Here is an 18,762-nt window from a genome sequence, read left to right as displayed (position 1 = left end):
AATATGGTGGACATTTATACATAATAATTCTGTGAAAGAGGCAAGCACTGTGAAGGATTCTACGACGCGTCATATTCAACCAATTTGCCCAATTCAGAGTGTGTGATATGTTTTCCTGTCTTTTAATACCATATATAAACCTCAGACATGAGTTCTGCACTCTTTGGATACGCACATTGGTTACAGAGTCTAAGCATGGATGATATAAAGCATCTCCGTAATTGAATATGGACAGAACAAGAGCTTCACATAATTGGATTTTCAAACGTTGGTTAAGTAAGCTCCTGTTACTGTACAATAATTTAAGCGTCACGTAGGCTCTACGAATTAGTGAAGAAACATGTCCACGGAATCGGAGTGCGGTATCAAGACGTATACCCAAATTACAGCACTCGTCCGTAAAATACAATTTAACACCACCCACTCCGACACTCAGAGACCCCTTGACCCTGTTCACCACACCACCACTCCCAAATACCATAACTGCTGATTTAGACGGATTAATAATCAAACAATGATTTGAAGCTTCGTGGGCCAATTTGTCTAAATCAGAATTGATAGCTCTTTCAGCCTTGTCAATGTTATTCTCATTGAATGAGTAATAGACCTGTAGTATCGTCAGCATACATGTGAGCAGTGCAATAGTCTAGTACTTTTGGTAAAGGCGTATAAATTAGATAGAGCAGAGGGCCAAGAATTGAACCCTGCGGCACGCCTGAGGACACCACTGCTGCTGAAGATTCCTTTCCATGAAGCTTAACAGTTTGTGACCGATTCAGGAGGTAACTATTAAAAAACTTTATGGCACCCTCCGAAAGGCCAATATTGTGGAGTATTGCTAAGAGAGTGGGGTGGTGAATGGTATCAAAGGCCTTAGAGAAGTCCAAGAGAATCAGGATCGTGGCGCTTTTTTGGTCAATTGCATGGAGAATATCATCCGTGACATCGAGAAGGGCTGTCGTACAACTGTGTGTTGAACGAAAACCAGACTGACGGACTGGTAGAATATTAAATTTATTTAGATGCTGGGTAAGTCTAGTAGCAACCACTTTTTCCAGAATCTTGGACAATATACGCAAAATACTTATTAGATCTTTAAGTTCCCGAGGGCTGGATGTTTTTTGAATTGGCGTGACTTGAGCAGTCTTCCAAAGGTCAGGAAACACAGACAATTCAAGGCAATAGTTCACAATATGACATATATACGGTATAATTGTTGGACAACACATATTCAACATTTTAACACTAATACCGTCAACTCCAACTGTAGTTGTCTTAATGTTACAAAGAATATCCAATATTTCCTCTTCCGAAGCGAGAGAAAAGGACAGTGATTCGATGACACCAGGGAAGATATTAGATTGATAATGCCGAATTAAATTGGCGTCACCCAACACACTGATCTGTGCATCGAGGAAAAACTCATTAACTTGATCGGCGTTGCCTATAGATTCAGGAATTGTCCGTTGCCTGACACTAACAATACCCATCGACCGGAAACTCTGCCAAAGTTCACGAGAATTTTTACTATCTAACATATGTGACAGATATAGAAAAAAAACGAACTATACGTTGGCTACCTTGCCTGGCGTCTGTCAGAGATATTTAGAAAAAACGATTTCTGTTTCATTTTTCTTTTCTTTTAGGTTTATTTGGTTATTACTTAAACAACTTTTAACTGCTTGAAACGTTCTATTTTATTTTCAGTTATTTAATTATGTAGAGAAAATCAACTTAATAATTGTTCAAAGTGTTATCCGTTATTAGCTAAACAATGGTAAAACCGTTGTTCAAAACTACGGCGCACATTTTCAAAAACTTCCCTTTGAATTCCACGGAAGCTGCAGTAATTCTCTGACGAAGTTCTTCTAAATTTTGAGGTTGACCCCATAAAAAAAAGTCTAATGGCATCAAATCTGGTGATCTGGCTGGCCATTCTATAGGACCTCTTCGTCCTATCCATCTGTCGTACTGGGAGAACATAGTGAGGAGGAGCTCTGTCTTGTTGAAAATGTAATTCATTCTCATCAAGTAAGGCATTTTCTTCTCTATCCAACTGATTCTCGAGAGCTTCCGTAATTAGTGGATTGATAGTATTTTCTAACATATCCAAGTACACTTCGCCGTTTAAATTTCCATCGATAAACACTTGGTCTCCCAAAATGCCGGCCCATACATTAACTTTTTCAGGATATTGTGTATGCCCTTCTACAGTCAGATGAGGGTTTTTATTACTCCAATATCTGCAGTTATGTTTATTTACAAATCCATTTAAAGAAAAAGTGCATTCATCACTAAAGCAGATATTTTTCACAAAAACGTTGTTATTATTAATAATACTTCTTCACAAAACTGTATTCTCCTGTCAAAATCGTCTTCAGTTAGCTCTTGATGTATTTTCAATTTATAAGGATGGAATTTGAGAAGTTTACAACTTTATGAACAGAACCCAAGGATATACCAGTTGCACGAGATACCTGACGCAATGAAGTATTGGGGTTGATACCGAAATGACCCAACACTTCCAGTTCAGCGGTTTCATTCAAAACTCTCGACTCATTATGTTTTATGTTGGCAACGGACCCAGTCTGAGTGAATTTCTTCATGATCTGGATGCCTTTCATTAAAAACTGCGGCAGTTCGTCGAGCACATTCATTTTGGGATCCATACATTAATACAATTTCAATCCTTTCCTGCAAACTGTTTTATTTAAATAACTTTGTTAAGTGGATAACACAAAGTTGTTTAAGTAATAACCAAATAAACTTATATTGTTGTATTCGTTATTTCTTTCCATTTTAAAGCATTAAATAAAATAACAATGTCTTCTGTTTGTACTTTTATTAAAAAATGGATTATTTGTTTTTAATTCTACCGGTTTCGGTTCAATAGTAGAACCATCCTCAGTACCCTCGAATTACGTCAGTTTATTTTTAAAAACTTAACGAACTAACTTTGAACTTAACAGCTAATACCCTACAAGTAAAAAACACAAGTTCTTGTGAATTGAAGAAAAATTTTTAACATGTTAACTATCGCAAGAGATTTTAAAAATAAACTGACGTAATTCGAGGATCCCGCGGCGGGGGGTTGAAGTGAGTGAGTCAATTTTTGCATAAAAAGTTGTCCCACTTGGTTTTATTCTTTACCTATTTCAGCGATTTTCTTTTTAAACTTCCGGATTTACAGAAATTGAGGTTGAAGTTTTGCGTAATTTAATTTAGTTAACTAAAAAAATGGTGTAATTGTAATAATCTTACCTTATCCAATCCACTTTTAAGAGTACCTAAATCGGCGTTAATATTTTCTTTACTTTGTTTCTTTTGGGCACTAACATCTTGGATATTAACATTAACATCTTCTTTTTCAAAGTCTTTTTCCACGCATTTATTCACCAATATATTACACCTCCTTTTCTCGCCGTGTCTTTTAAATTCTCTCGAAGGACTTGGTTCGTTGGTAACCACGACTGGTATACATAATATTCTTCCAGGTGGTTTCGGTATGGCCCCATTGTGATCTAATCTTAAAGGTTGCGAGCCCAAAGGTACAGGTGATCTTCGAAAAATACCTGGATCGGAGGGTTGGCAAACGCAAGCCAACATTTTAGTAAATCTCTCGGCAATTTTATTCAAAATTTCTCGTGATTTCTAAATAAATAAATTTAAAAAATATTTTTATTTTTAAATTGGCTTAAAATTCCCATTTATTGGCGATAAAATATTAATTAAATGAAATGATTAAATAAAGTTATTTACGATCGAGCGTTAAAAGTACAATAATCAATGATTAAAATTAACATTGAACTTGTAATTAAATTAGGTCACGGTGTTTAAATGATCGTTTAAATTTAAACGTTACCGAGGAAATGATTACTCAATACAAGAAGAGGAATTAGATTTTAATTGAACTTTAACAGGTCATCAGTTTAAACCCTTGTACGCCCGGGGATGAAAAGAGATTTCTCCAGGGACCTGATGGAGTCTTCGATTCTGATGTTGCGGCACCTGTTGCGGTATAATGTGTTAATAAAAGAAGTAAATATATCGATTTAGTTGGTTTTCTAAATTTTTAATTGGTATTTCTGATCTTAAAAATTATCCCTCGGTCAAAAACAAAGGGGTCGTTGAGAGAGTTCGTTAAAAATTCAAGAACTTAGTGGAGCTTTTTCGTTCCTTTTTTGTAAAAGGTTGAGATGAAAATTCCGCAGGCTTCGCCGCAACGGGGGCGCTTATAATTTCATTACGACTTCTATCGTCCTGCAAATAACCCAACCTAACAAATGGTCCGTTCTAATTTATTCGTTAATTATTAATTTATACACTGAAATTGCTCCGAAGAGATAAAAACCCTCTAATTGTAGAGGGCTTTTATATAATCTCAACAACGTTATTAAAACAAAGAATTTCTTTTTAATTCTATTTTAAACACCAACAATGAATCAACGAATAATAATTACCAACGATTAGCGTCTAATATTGTGTTTTATAACTATAATAAACGCCAACGATAATGGATTATAATAAACCTAATTTAATGCATAGGTAACGAGAATTATTGCAATAGATGTAAATTATGCAACTAAAGCAAGATGATTTTCGATCGATTTGAAATTGATAAAGTAAACTGCTTCCTCATTATTTTCAGGACACAAACCGCCCGTGATGATGACGACAACTTTAATTAACTAAAAACTATTAAACTCCAGGGGAAGGGTCTCTGAAGGGACCCAAAATAATTAGTCCAGCCAATTCTATTTAACCTCTACCTCCCAACATCATCTCAAATCGAGTTTTACATCAGTTTTAGAAATGCTTCTTTAATTATAATTATCAGATGTATTTTTAATATGCTGTGATGAAGCATCTTTTAAACATTTTGTTTCTTTTCTACAACTGACTTTCATACTTTATTTCATTGCTTCTTTTGCATAATATGACAACTTTGATGATTAACATGATTTTAACCTGAAGCTGGTTATCAAATTATAACGTCTTATTCAGTCAAAAGATTTCCAACTTCATAGGATAAAGCCGAGGTCGCTTGCGGCCGAGGCACAGTGATTAATATCATATCAACCTGAAGCTAGTTACTATATTGTAGTGCCTCGGCTTAACCACACAAACGACCTACAACTTCATATGATAAAGTCAAGGTTGCTTGCGGCCGAGGTTCAGTGATTAAAATGATATTAACCAAAAACTGGTTATCACATTGCAGTGCCTCGGCTGGAAGCAACCTCGGTTTAATTATTCAAAATTTGACAACTTCTCCTGATAAAGCCGAGATTGCTTATGTTCGAGGCGCCACAATATGGTTACAAGTTCCAGATTGATATAACATTAAACATTGAACCTCGACAACAAGGTGGGTCTTTCGGGTCCGGCCGTTTTTCATCCTGTTAATGCACTCAACAAATTTTATAAACAATTCATGATAATGTTCGAAACCTTCAACTTGATAAATCAATCATAAAATTATCGAAAAATTTATTTTTGCATACATATTTTTTTATATGAAATGAAGAAATTATTTGCCTAAACAGTTGTAGGTCGGACAGGAAATACCCAGGTTTACAGAGGAAGGGTTAATATCATATAAAGCAGAAGCTGGATATTACATTGCAGTGCCTCAGCTGAAAGCAACCTCGGTTTAATTAGTCAAAAAATTGACAACTTCTCCTGATAAAGCCTAGACTGCTTATGTTCGAGGCGCCGCAATTTGGTTACAAGTTCCAGATTGATATAACATTAAACATTGAATCTCGGCAACAAGCAACCTCGGCTTTAGCACGAGAAGTTGTAAATTTGTTGACTAATTAAGCCGAGGTCGAGGCACTATTATGTGGTAACCAGCTCTACTATCCGTGCCAAAAATCAAGATTCCTCACTTTTAAGATCGATATCTTCCCAACCGCTCGATAAAAAAAATTACAGTAATGTTTGTTGTAATCACTGAACATTTCTATGTAACATATGTTAATTTGAAAATTTTCGTATCCGCTGTGTTCTTTTTATCGCGAGTTAAATCAATAAAGTACCCGATTTTAATAAATAAGTTCTGCGGGGAGAGGGGGTTCCATCCAATCGGAAAAGATGGTGCGTTCCAGACAGTACGTCGCGCCTTTATCTTACGTATATAAAGAAATAAAGGCGCGACGTCCTGTCTCTGGAACACACACCAGAACCGTAATTTGCAAACAAACTTTGCCGTAATTTTGTTTAACGTGCGGTTGCGAATATATCGATCTCTAAAGTGAGGGGTCTTGACCTTTAGCACCAGTGACATGATTATTAACTGGATTGTGCGTTACGCATAGTTCTCGTGTAAAAGAGTGGTGCCAATAGGTTAGGCAACCAACAGTGACCATTGTAGGCAAAAGCGGCAAGGTTAATGCTATTGCGGGGCTGATAAATGCGGAAATAAGAAAAATACCCTTCTACTATGCAATTTTTTGACCTGCTGTACCTTTATCAGTGACAAAATGACAAAGTACCAGTTTATAAACAAGTTCAAAATTTCGACAGAAATCATTTTTTTTAATAATATTTTAATAATAACATTTTAAAACATTTTAATAATGTCATTTTAGATATTCACATGAAGCAACTTGCTCATACTTGTCTTATTATGATATTTTAGTAAGAGCGTTTTCTTACGGCGCGGTCCGGCTTTTGCCTACAATGACAAATGTTGGTTGCATACCCTACTGGCATCATCACTTTATTCGACAAACACGCAGTCCAGTTGATAACCATGTCACTGTTTGGCACCGATAGTAGGTGATATGATATTAATCACTGAGCCTCAGCCGCAAGCGACCTCGACTATATCATATGAAGCTGCAGATTGTTTGACTGGTTAAGCCGAGGCTACTTACGGCCGAGTCACTGCAATATGATAACCAGCTTCAGGTTGATATGATATTAATCAATGTGCCTCGGCCGCAAGCGACCTCAGCTTTGTCATATGAAGTTGCAGATCTCTTGAATGGTGAAGCCGAGGTCGTTTGCAGACGAGGCACTGCAATATAGTAACCAGCTTCAGGTTGATATGATATTAATCACTGTGCCTCGGCCGCAAGCGACCTCTGCTTTATCATATGAGGTTGCAGATCTTTTGAATGGTGAAGCCGAGGTCGTTTGCAGACGAGGCACTGTAATATAGTAACCAGCTTCAGGTTGATATGATATTAATCACTGTGCGTCGGCCGCAAGCGACCTCGGCTTTATCATATGAAGTTCCAGATCTCTTGAATGGGGAAGCCGAGGTCGTTTGCAGACGAGGCACTGCAATATGGTAACCAGCTTCAGGTTGATATGATATTAATCACTGTGCCTCGGCCGCAAGCGACCTCGGCTTTATCATATGAAGTTCCAGATCTCTTGAATGGTGAAGCCGAGGTCGTTTGCAGATGAGGCACAGTAATATAGTAACCAGCTTCAGGTTGATATGATATTAATCACTGTGCCTCGGCCGCAAGCGACCTCGGCTTTATCATATGAAGTTCCAGATCTCTTGAATGGTGAAGCCGAGGTCGTTTGCAGATGAGGCACAGTAATATAGTAACCAGCTTCAGGTTGATATGATATTAATCACTGTGCCTCGGCCGCAAGCGACCTCGGCTTTATCATATGAAGTTCCAGATCTCTTGAATGGTGAAGCCGAGGTCGTTTGCAGACGAGGCACTGCAATATGGTAACCAGCTTCAGGTTGATATGATATTAATCACTGTGCCTCGGCCGCAAGCGACCTCGGCTTTGTCATATAAAGTTGTAGATCTCTTGAATGGTGAAGCCGAGGTCGTTTGCAGACGAGGCACAGTAATATAGTAACCAGCTTCAGGTTGATATGATATTAATCACTGTGCCTCGGCCGCAAACGACCTCGGCTTTATCATATGAAGCTGCAGATTGTTTGACTGGTTAAGCCGAGACTACTTACGGCCGAGTCTCTGCAATATGGTAACCAGCTTCAGGTTGATATGATATTAATCACTGTGCCTCGGCCGCAAGCGACCTCGGCTTTATCATATGAAGTTCCAGATCTCTTGAATGGGGAAGCCGAGGTCGTTTGCAGACGAGGCACTGCAATATGGTAACCAGCTTCAGGTTGATATGATATTAATCACTGTGCCTCGGCCGTAAGCGACCTCGGCTTTATCATATGAAGTTCCAGATCTCTTGAATGGTGAAGCCGAGGTCGTTTGCAGACGAGGCACTACAATATGGTAACCAGCTTCAGGTTGATATGATATTAATCACTGTGCCTCGGCCGCAAGCGACCTCGGCTTTATCATATGAAGTTACAGATCTCTTGAATGGGGAAGCCGAGGTCGTTTGCAGACGAGGCACTGCAATATGGTAACCAGCTTCAGGTTGATATGATATTAATCACTGTGCCTCGGCCGCAAGCGACCTCGGCTTTATCATATGAAGTTCCAGATCTCTTGAATGGTGAAGCCGAGGTCGTTTGCAGACGAGGCACTGCAATATGGTAACCAGCTTCAGGTTGATATGATATTAATCACTGTGCCTCGGCCGCAAGCGACCTCGGCTTTGTCATATAAAGTTGTAGATCTCTTGAATGGTGAAGCCGAGGTCGTTTGCAGACGAGGCACAGTAATATAGTAACCAGCTTCAGGTTGATATGATATTAATCACTGTGCCTCGGCCGCAAACGACCTCGGCTTTATCATATGAAGCTGCAGATTGTTTGACTGGTTAAGCCGAGACTACTTACGGCCGAGTCTCTGCAATATGGTAACCAGCTTCAGGTTGATATGATATTAATCACTGTGCCTCGGCCGCAAGCGACCTCGGCTTTATCATATGAAGTTCCAGATCTCTTGAATGGGGAAGCCGAGGTCGTTTGCAGACGAGGCACTGCAATATGGTAACCAGCTTCAGGTTGATATGATATTAATCACTGTGCCTCGGCCGTAAGCGACCTCGGCTTTATCATATGAAGTTCCAGATCTCTTGAATGGTGAAGCCGAGGTCGTTTGCAGACGAGGCACTACAATATGGTAACCAGCTTCAGGTTGATATGATATTAATCACTGTGCCTCGGCCGCAAGCGACCTCGGCTTTATCATATGAAGTTACAGATCTCTTGAATGGGGAAGCCGAGGTCGTTTGCAGACGAGGCACTGCAATATGGTAACCAGCTTCAGGTTGATATGATATTAATCACTGTGCCTCGGCCGCAAGCGACCTCGGCTTTGTCATATGAAGTTGCAGATCTGTTGAATGGTGAAGCCGAGGTCGTTTGCAGACGAGGCACAGTAATATGGTAACCAGCTTCAGATTGATATGATATTAATCAATGTGTCTCGGCCGCAAGCGACCTCGGCTTTATCATATGAAGTTCCAGATCTCTTGAATGGGGAAGCCGAGGTCGTTTGCAGACGAGGCACTACAATATGGTAACCAGCTTCAGGTTGATATGATATTAATCACTGTGCCTCGGCCGCAAGCGACCTCGGCTTTGTCATATAAAGTTGTAGATCTCTTGAATGGTGAAGCCGAGGTCGTTTGCAGACGAGGCACAGTAATATGGTAACCACCTTCAGATTGATATGATATTAATCACTGTGCCTCGGCCGCAAGCGACCTCGGCTTTATCATATGAAGTTCCAGATCTCTTGAATGGGGAAGCCGAGGTCGTTTGCAGACGATGCACTGCAATATGGTAACCAGCTTCAGGTTGATATGATATTAATCACTGTGCCTCGGCCGCAAGCGACCTCGGCTTTGTCATATGAAGTTGTAGATCTCTTGAATGGTGAAGCCGAGGTCGTTTGCAGACGAGGCACTGCAATATGGTACCAGCTTCAGATTGGTATGATATTAATCACTGTGCCTCGGCCGCAAGCGACCTCGGCTTTATCCAATTAAGTTGCATATCTCTTGAATGGTGAAGGCTCGCTTGCGGCCGAAGCACTGTATCAAACGATATCTATCTCAAAATTGATTTCCAAAGAAAGATTTTAGAAGAAATATTGAGTAAGTTAGAACAATTAAGATTAACGTGATTGAATAAAAATATTTGATGTAATATTTTGAATCGCCTAATCTTGTGATAAAACGCGTTAACCGGAAATAAATTTATATTTGCTAAACACTGTTTTCCCATACATCGTATTCCATGAAAACAACCCCTCAAAACGTCAAGTTTAAATGAAGAGTAAACGCGGTCTGTAATAAATATTCACACGGCGCGTTTGGGCGCTTAGCACCAAAACCGGGCACAATTGGGCACTTCTCGCCTGGTTGCAACACCCAACACCCACCGCAGCGAAGCCTTGGTAATTTAATTTTGGATACTTTAACGCCCCGTTGAGGGGGTGCTCCCTTTTGGGGAAGATAAATCGCACATATTTTAGCACTCGTAAACGAAACAAATAACAAATATCTTTCCGTAGGAATTTAGGATCGTTTTAAAAAATGTTCGTTTGTAAGACTTTTTAATTATGGTAATAAATTAATTAATTAACTAATTGTAAGAAAGGAACGTGTTTATACACGACGACAATCACAGGGTACATTTACATACCTTTAAATGCCAAACCGTGCCGCCACAATCGTTTTAATTATAATTTGTTCCGGCGCCTGTCTAAACAATTTTAAATATCCATTGCTATTGCATTCCGCTCATTGCTTTGTCTGATTCTGAACTGGTTTTAATAAAAGGAAAAATTCTTAAAAACTTTTTAAAATTCTTGAATCATTAAAATTTGTTTCTCAGTTGAGATTTTTTTTAATGAATTTAGTCTAGCGAAAATTCCATTTCGTTTGACGATGATTTAAAGGAACGACAAAATTCTTTTTTTATTTGAAACTTTAAAGAGTTACGACGTTTTAATATTGCAAAGTAAAATTAAATAAATCTTAAAGAAGGAACTTAATGGAACTAACGTCGTCGCCTCTTTGGCGACAACTACAAATAGGGCAATTTGTAAAGGGGCTCCTCTCTACCTGACCAAATCGACATTGTTACCTGTTACGAAAATTCCAGAAAAAAAATTTAAATGGGAATTTTAAGCATCTTTAAAAATATGAATTTAAAAAAATACTTTACCTATTTAAGCAAACACATAACTAAATAAATACACTTTAAATAAATATATTCACCCGAAATATTTGTTTAAAATAACTTTTATTTGATTGATGTGAAGTTATCGTGAAAGATACGAGAGCTTTTAGTGTGAAATACCGAAAGTTGAATGCAGACCACCCTTAACACGACCGAAACCCGACTGACTAAACGTAGAAAATTTGCGACCGCGAGTTTAAGGGTTGGTTTGAAACGTTAGGGCGCACGCGCTTTACCAACAGGAAATTAGACACCATCTCTGTGAACCTTAAAAAAAAATAAACTCAAAGTTTCGGTCGCACACAATGACCCAGTAACTCGATATCGTTAATGTACTCCGACATTTTAAAAACATGACCATATTCGAAAGGCGCCGCTTATCTTCGTTATTCTGAATAGTGGACGCTTAGCATACTTTTCTTAAGTGGATTCTTTTACGAGTACTGATAACTTTATGACCACGATAATAAGGCTCATTATTCGGGGTTTTATGGGCTCTTAGTTTTTGTACGAAGCTCAACCAGATTATTATAATTTTATTTTATAGCTATACTCGATTTTTTAATTCAGAGGAGTATTTTTAAATTGAAGCGCCAAAAAGAAGGGTTGCTATTGGTCAGTTTTAAGCAAAAATTACACTAGGAAAATTCGAGATGTTGCCCCTCTCATTATGGCTAAACCAAAATGACTCTAAAAGTAGTTCTACGTCTTGTGTTAGTTCTAGTGATAGTGCTAGTGTAAAACTAGAACTAACACTAGACCTAGAACTAGAAACATTCGGGTTTAGCCGCACGTCTCTCAAGACGGCTAAACCCGAATGATTCTAGTTCTAGGTCTAGCGTTAGTTCTAGTGATAGTTCTAGTTTTAGTTCAATAAAAATATATAACATAGTAATATCTTATGCTAACTAGCGCTACCTACTACTGCTACTAGAACTAACACTAGACCGAGAACTGGAAACATTGGGGTTTAGCCGCACGTCTCTCAAGACGGCTAAATCCGAATGATTCTAGTTCTAGGTCTTGTGTTAGTTCTAGTGATAGTGTAAATCTAGAACTAACACTAGACCTAGAACTAGAAATATTCGGATTTAGCCGCACGTCTCTCAAGACGGCTAAACCCGAATGATTCTAGTTCTAGGTCTTATGATAGTTCCACTGATAGTGCTAGTGTAAAACTAGAAGTAACACTAGATCGAGAACTAGAAACATTCGTATTTAGCCGCACGTCTCTCAAGACGGCTAAACCCGAATGATTCTAGTTCTAGGTCTAGTGTTAGTTCTAGTGATAGTTCTAGTTTTAGTTCAATAAAAATATATAACATAGTAACATCTTATGCTAACTAGCGCTACCTACTACTGCTACTAGAACTAACACTAGACCGAGAACTGGAAACATTGGGGTTTAGCCGTACGTCTCTCAAGACGGCTAAACCCGAATGATTCTAGTTCTAGGTCTTGTGTTAGTTCTAGTGATAGTGTTAGTGTAAAACTAGAACTAACACTAGACCTAGAACTAGAAACATTCGGATTTAGCCGCACGTCTCTCAAGACGGCTAAACCCGAATGATTCTAGTTCTAGGTCTTATGATAGTTCCACTGATAGTGCTAGTGTAAAACTAGAAGTAACACTAGATCGAGAACTAGAAACATTCGGGTTTAGCCGCACGTCTCTTAAGACGGCTAAACCCGAATGATTCTAGTTCTAGGTCTTGTGTTAGTTCTAGTGATAGTGCTACTGTAAAATTAGAACTAACACTAGACCTAGAACTAGAAAATATCGGGTTTAGCCGTGCGTCTTCAGACTAACACTAGACCCATTGAGATCTTATATATAATCTAGAGTGCGTATGTGGTGGTGGTGGGGGTAATCAGAAAGTCAGATATGTTGGATGTACCGACCTGAATTTAGCTATAGTTTCAAGTCTCTATTGTACCTACAATTATAACCTCACAATTCAATAAACATATTGTTATTTCTATTAAAATTTTATTTTTGTTGAACATATGTTTTTTATAATTTGTTAGGTTGGAAGATTATTTACAACAGTCCATAAAATGTTTCTGGTTACTTGACTTGAAATTAACAATGAAGTTCAAGTAAAGTTTATAATTAAGGAATATTCAGTTCTTTTAAAATAAACTAACAATTATTTATAACCAAAAGGTTAACGTGATCAATCAAAATTGTTTTTGGACTCATTTCAAACGTTTTTTTAATAAAAAATAGATCATAAAAAAACACCATGAAGTTGTCCAATTGTCTATTATATGATAACTAACTTCAGATTTAAAATGTCAACCTCAATTTTGACGTATTTGTAATCTTCATTAAAAATCCTTTAAAATGAGTACAAACACGACATATTTATCTTCAATATTAAAGAAGTTATGATCAACTTCCGGTTAAGAATGTCAAAGTCAATTTTGACATATTTGTAATCGTCGTGAAAAATCCTTTAAAATGAGTCCAAACATGATACGTTTAATTCCAATATTGCTCGAGATATAAGCAGCTTCCGGTTTGAAATGTCAATGTCATTTTGACAAATTCTTAATTATTATAAAATGTCTTAAAATTTATCACAAAAACAAGAATACAATAAAAAAAATTAAAAATTAAGGTTGGTATTAATATTTAATAATTAAATTGCTATCTTCATTGTTGCTAACTTCGGGTTTAACGTTTTTTTTATTCAAACTTTTTTGTTTTTTGAGATAAGTGCGTCATGTTTCGACTCATTTTAAAGGTTTTTTAATAAAGAATACATCATGAAAGAACACCATGAAGTTGTCCATTTGTCTATTACATGATGAATTACTAACTTCAGATTTAAATTGTCAACCTCAATTTTGACGTATTAGTAATCTTCATGAAAAATCCTTTAAAATGAGTACAAACACGACATATTTATCTTCAATATTAAAGAAGTTATGATCAACTTCCGGTTAAGAATGTCAACGTCAATTTTGACATATTTGTAATCGTCGTGAAAAATCCTTTAAAATGAGTCCAAACATGATACGTTTAATTCCAATATTGCTCGAGATATAAGCAACTTCCGGTTTGAAATGTCAATTTCATTATGACATATTCTTAATTTTTATAAAATGTGTTAAAATTTGTCATAAAAACGAAAATATAATAAAAAGAATCAAAAATTTAGGTTGGTATTAATATTTAAAAATTAAATTGCTACCTTCATTGTTGCTAACTTCGGATTTAATGTTTTTTATTCTAACTTTTTTGTTTTTTGAGATAAATGCATCATATTTGGACTCATTTTAAACTTTTTTTAATAAAGAATAGATCATAAAAGAACACCATGAAGTTGTCCAATTGTCTATTATATGATAGCTAACTTCAGGTTTAAAATGTCAACCTCAATTTTGACGTATTTGTAATCTTCATTAAAAATCCTTTAAAATGAGTACAAACACGACATATTTATCTTCAATATTAATGAAGTTATGGTCAACTTCCGGTTAAGAATGTCAACGTCAATTTTGACATGTTTGTAATCGTTGTGAAAAATCCTTTAAAATGAGTCCAAACATGATACGTTTAATTCCAATATTGCTCGAGATATAAGCAACTTCCGGTTTGAAATGTCAATTTCATTATGACATATTCTTAATTTTTATAAAATGTGTTAAAATTTGTCATAAAAACGAAAATATAATAAAAAAAATCTAAAATTAAGGTTGGTATTGATATTTAAAAAATAAATTGCTACCTGCATTGTTGCTAACTTCGGGTTTAATGTTTTTTATACTAACTTTTTTGATTTTTGAGATAAATGCGTCATCTTTGGACTCATTTTAAAGGTTTTTTAATAAAGAATAGATCATAAAAGAACTCCATGAAGTTGTCCAATTGTCTATTATATGATAACTAACTTCAGATTTAAAATGTCAACCTCAATTTTGACGTATTTGTAATCTTCATTAAAAATCCTTTAAAATGAGTACAAACACGACATATTTATCTTCAATATTAATGAAGTTATGGTCAACTTCCGGTTAAGAATGTCAACGTCAATTTTGACATGTTTGTAATCGTTGTGAAAAATCCTTTAAAATGAGTCCAAACATGATACGTTTAATTCCAATATTACTCGAAATATAAGCAACTTCCGGTTTGAACTGTCAATTTCATTATGACATATTCTTAATTTTTATAAAATGTGTTAAAATTTGTCATAAAAACGAAAATATAATAAAAAAAATCAAAAATTAAGGTTGGTATTAATATTACTAGTTGCTAACTTCGGGTTTAATGTTTTTTATTCAAACTTTTTTGTTTTTTGAGATAAATGCGTCATCTTTGGACTCATTTGAAAGGTTTTTTAATGAAGATGACAAATATGTCAAAATTGACGTTGACGTTTCAAACCGGAAGTGATTGTATCTCCATTAATATTAAAGTTAAGTATGTCGAGTTTGGACTCATTTTAAAGGATTTTTTTTGAAGTTGACAAATATGTCAAAATTAAAAGTTGAAAGTTCGAAAGTTTTGGCTTTTTTGAGATAAATACGTCATGTTTGGACTCACTATAAAAACAAATGTTATAGTTTTAGTTCAATAAAAATATGCAACATAATGATATTTTATGAGATTTTCTAGGTCTAGTGTTAGTTCTAGTTTTGTTTGTTATTCTAGATTATTGAACACATATTTTTAGTGAGCTTTGGACAAAGTAAGTAGGTACACCCTAGTTTTTATTATGTTTAAACAAATAAGGAATTAAATTCGTAACTACAATTTACTTAAAAATCCTCTCTGGTTTTAAAACTCCCGCCAAAAAAAGCTTTGAAAAATTTACACTGTGTAAACGTGACTTTTCATTTTACTCCACCGAATTAAAAAATAGAGTATAACGAATAAAAAAGTATCGATTTAAACCGTGTTGTTTAGAATTTGCGAAAGGGACTTTTAATAAAATGAATTCGTTTTATTCGGTGAAAAGAAGACCACAAAATCCGCTTCTTTTTATAACGGCTAAGTGGTTCACTCCTAAATAATGGAGAAAAAGGATCCCAAATGGAAATTTCGACGATTCCCAAGAGGAAATAAATCGTTATAAATTGTCTCGGAAATTAAAGTTAAATGTAAGTCTAAGAATTTATAATAAAGGTTTAATGAGGTTTTCTTTTAATTAGTAGAGACCGAGTTGTATATAGTCATCGTGTTATATGTTAAGACTCTTTTCTCTTGAGAACTTGGCTCATTTCGACCAATAAACCTGCCGGCAAAATTAATATCCGGCAATATGGCGATGACAAGTTCCTCCGTCAATAAACAGAGTTTCCTTGTAAGAGGCGTCTACTTTATATTGTTCCTTCCACGTTTACCCTCGGTGTAGAATAGCGGGAGAGAATGAATTAATTTTAACGACTACTCCCAAAGGTAAAATTACTGTTTGATAGATGAACATAAAAACCTTAATTGGATTTAAAATTTTAAATGACTAAAAGTTATCAGTTAATTCTAAAATGTGGCATTTCCTCATTAAGTTAACACCGTTTTATCCACGAAACGAACCCGAGATCCAATCATGCAATCGATTGTCCTGCAGGAAATGGACTTGCGGCGACTCCTCGAACGTACCACCCTAAATAAGGAGAAGTCCGAGGCAGTTTGCTTCGAAACCGAATGTCAATTTCTGCTTCAATTGTCTGGGGACGACCTATTTCATGGCGGTATCGAACGAAATTTACCCCAAGGCTACCATCTTCCGCCGTTTTGTTCATTCTGGTGAAGTCGAACGAGAGATACTGCCACTAATTACGTGACCAGAAATGGAATAGATAGTATTTGATTTCCGTCTTCAACTTAGATATGGAGATACAACAATTTCAAATCCTAAGGTTTCGAAAACTGGACAGTTTAAATACGGAGGTAATGTTCGGAAAAGCTTCAGCTTCATTGGTCACGTCCTAGCAATACACGGAGATTAAAATTTAACCGAGCAATCCTGGTACACGTATATTGGAATTGTGGTCACTCTTTGTTTGAACTTATCCCACAGGTAGGATTTCACCTGAATATCATACTAATTGTTACAGTACATTTAATGACGTGTTCGCATAATACCCTCCCTTTAATAGCTTCCTTTGCTGGTGGAAGGGCTTCGCGCGAACGTTTTATGTTCGCGTAAACGATACCTATTACCCATTTAAGGTCACCCACCTCCCACGAGCCACGAGGACTTAAATGGCCTGTTTCAAAGAGATAAGGTTACCACCATCAAACGTATTTTATATCGACACTCGACTCAATCTTTACAAATCACTTCCAACTTGTAACATAAAAACATAAAACTAAAAGTGTACAGTGTCCGTCAAAAAGTCAATTGATGTCAATCAGAATATGATATGTATGTTAAATTGAAGCTTAAAGGTTCTAGTTTATGATATAGTATAAAAATTATTAAAGAAAATTTTGAAAAAATGTATTTTTAAGACTCATGGTATGATATGTTTGTTAAATTGTAGTTTAAAGATTCTAGTTTATGATATGATATAAAAACTATAAGATAATATTAATGAAATTTCCAGGAAAATGTTGTTTCAGATGAAATTGTCAAGTTTTAAATCAAAAATAATATTAAATTTTCAAAAAATCATATCGACTGTATTTTTAAGAATCATGATATGATTTATATCTTAAATTAAAACTTGAAGATTCTAGTTTATGATATGATATAAAAATTATAACATAATATTAATGAAATTTCCAGGAAAAAGTTATCAAAGAAGAACTAAAGAAAAATAATATGAAATTTTGAAAAAATCATATCGACTGTATTTTTAACACTCATCGTATGATATGTATGTTAAATTGTAGCTTAAAGATTCTAGTTTATGATATAATATAAAGAATATAAAAGAATATTAATTAAATTTGCAAGAAAATGTTATTACAGAAGAAATTGTCAAGTTTTTAAATCAAAAATAATATTAAATTTTCAAAAAAACATATCGACTGTATTTTTAAGAATCATGATATGATATTTATCTTAAATTAAAACTTGAAGATTCTAGTTTATGATATGATATAAAAATTATAAGATAATATTAATGAAATTTCCAGGAAAAAGTTATCAACGAAGAACTAAAGAAAAATAATATGAAATTTTGAAAAAATCATATTGACGACATTTTTAACACTCATTGTATAATATGTATGTTAAATTGTAGTATAAAGATTCTAGTTTATGATATGATATAAAAATTATATGATAATATTAATGAAATTTCCAGGAAAAAGTTATCAAAGAAGAACTAAAGAAAATAATATGAAATTAAAAAAAAAATCATATCGACTGTATTTTTAACACTAATTGTATGATATGTATGTTAAATTGTCAAGTTTTTAAATCAAAAATAATATGAAATTTTCAAAAATCATATCGACTGTATTTTTAAGAATTATGATATGATATATATCTTAAATTAAAAGTTGAAGATTCTAGTTTATGATGATATAAAAATTATAAGATAATATTAATGAAATTTCCAGGAAAAAGTTATCAAAGAAGAACTAAAGAAAAATAATATGAAATTTTGATAAAAATCATATCGACTGTATTTATAACACTCATCGTATGATATGTATGTTAAATTGTAGCTTAAAGATTCTAGTTTATGATATAATATAA

The 18,762-nt window shown here is 35.2% G+C and overlaps 1 protein-coding gene across 5 annotated transcripts in view; it reads right to left on the bottom strand.

The window, feature by feature from the left end:
• ASP (Ankyrin-repeat, SH3-domain, and Proline-rich-region containing Protein) overlaps window positions 1–18,762 on the bottom strand; it is a 147,557-nt gene that overhangs the window by 27,003 nt on the left and 101,792 nt on the right. The window contains exons 1-2 of one of the 5 annotated variants that reach the window (XM_071200714.1): window positions 11,084–11,210; window positions 3,262–3,651 (exon numbers count right to left, since the gene is read on the bottom strand). The exons of the other annotated variants lie outside the window; for them this stretch is intronic. Coding sequence (XP_071056815.1) covers window positions 3,262–3,606 — 345 coding nt within the window. The 5' untranslated portion in view covers window positions 3,607–3,651; window positions 11,084–11,210. Of the gene's footprint in view, window positions 1–3,261; window positions 3,652–11,083; window positions 11,211–18,762 lie in introns of those variants that run through there. 5 annotated transcript variants of the gene reach the window in all.

The sequence above is a fragment of the Onthophagus taurus genome, chromosome 11 (assembly GCF_036711975.1).
Source record: "Onthophagus taurus isolate NC chromosome 11, IU_Otau_3.0, whole genome shotgun sequence".
Taxonomy (NCBI): domain Eukaryota; kingdom Metazoa; phylum Arthropoda; class Insecta; order Coleoptera; family Scarabaeidae; genus Onthophagus; species Onthophagus taurus.
Note: the sequence above shows the minus strand (reverse complement) of the source record. Positions and strands in the feature narration are given on the sequence as shown.